The 1,500-nt window shown below is 33.9% G+C and overlaps 1 protein-coding gene across 1 annotated transcript in view; it reads right to left on the bottom strand.

Moving 5' to 3' along the window:
• The window catches only part of thsd4 (thrombospondin type 1 domain containing 4), a 42,374-nt gene that overhangs the window by 9,874 nt on the left and 31,000 nt on the right, over positions 1-1,500 (bottom strand). The window contains exon 9 of the mRNA XM_016477134.1: positions 1,226-1,401. Coding sequence (XP_016332620.1) covers positions 1,226-1,401 — 176 coding nt within the window. The remainder of the gene's footprint in view (positions 1-1,225; positions 1,402-1,500) is intronic.

Raw genomic sequence — 1,500 nt, 5'->3', positions numbered from 1 at the left:
ACAAACCATACATCAATGGAAAGATTATTTATTCAGCTTTCAGATGATGCATAAATCTCAATTTAAAAAAATTCAATAATTCAATATTGCTTTCCAAAAATGTGTCACAATAGCTAACTGAATAAAGTGACGTGACATGTGGCCAAGTATGGTGAATAAATATATATGTAATAATAATAATAAATAACTCAAAATTATATTGCATAATTATATTAATAAAATAAAACATTATATTAATAATAGTGCTGTCAAACAATTAATTTTAATACAAAGGGTGGAAAGCCAATCACACAGAGTACATTTTTCATTTAAAAACATGAGATGCAGTGGGATGGGAAAAACCCGCCATAAAGTCTCGATATATATTTTTTTCAAAGTTAAACTAATTAATTTTACATGGCTTTCTAAACATGCGGCTCTTTTGTGCGAGACGCGAGTGCAACAGTAATAGATGTCCCTCTAGAAAATGCATGAAATATGCGTTTTGTGTGTGAATGGCTTGGTTTCAGTTTTGATGTAAACAAGATCTTCTCTGCATTGATGTTCACTTTTTCCGCTATATTTGTAATGAACAACGCAGCAGCGCCACATCTAGTGGCTTCAACTGGATATGCTAACAAACACATTATAATGCAACGACACTTACATCGTCATCTCGTGCGCCACTGATAAGGCTGCCTCCTTAATGCACACCTAAAATTAGAATGCATCGTTTTTTATTTTAAATTCGAAATATGAACTTTTTTGACAGCCCTAATACACAGTACACACTCATATATTACGTAAACAAAAACTTTTATTTTGTATGCGATTAATCGTTTGACAGCACTAATTAATAATGAAGTATTATAGAGCAATAACATTAGTTTCCAAAAATGTGCTACAATAAAAAGTGGTAATAATAACTAAATGTACATGTAACAATGCCACAATAATAATAATGATAATAACTGAATTTTGTTATTAAAATTAAACATTGTATTAACAGTTCAGTATAATATTAATATTACAATAACAATAGCTAAATTAATAAATATGCATTTAATAATGCCCCAATAATAACAATAATATGAATAAAAATAACAATAATTAAATAACTCTGAATTAAATCACATAGTTATATTAATAAAATAAAACATTATATGAATATTTCAGTATAATATTGCAATAACATAATACTGAGTTTCAATGAAAGTGCTAGCATCTGATATCCAGTGTCACTCACAAACACATCCAGGATCTCATTGGTCGGCCCCTCGGCTAGGAAGGACTCTCCCGCGGTGCTGCTGATCTCATTCGGCCGCCGGTACGTGAACATCGTTCCCACTCCCTCATACATTCCTGGACGGTCGATGGCCCAGTTTCCATTAATAATGGATCGGCCAGACCGGCTGAGCAGGGCTGCATACACACACACACACACACACACGCGCACACGCACACACACACGCACACGCACGCGCACGCGCACGCGCACACGCACACGCACACACACATAAA

This window comes from Sinocyclocheilus anshuiensis, unplaced genomic scaffold (assembly GCF_001515605.1).
Source record: "Sinocyclocheilus anshuiensis isolate Anshui unplaced genomic scaffold, SAMN03320099.WGS_v1.1 scaffold1182, whole genome shotgun sequence".
NCBI classification, from domain to species: domain Eukaryota; kingdom Metazoa; phylum Chordata; class Actinopteri; order Cypriniformes; family Cyprinidae; genus Sinocyclocheilus; species Sinocyclocheilus anshuiensis.
Note: the sequence above shows the minus strand (reverse complement) of the source record. Positions and strands in the feature narration are given on the sequence as shown.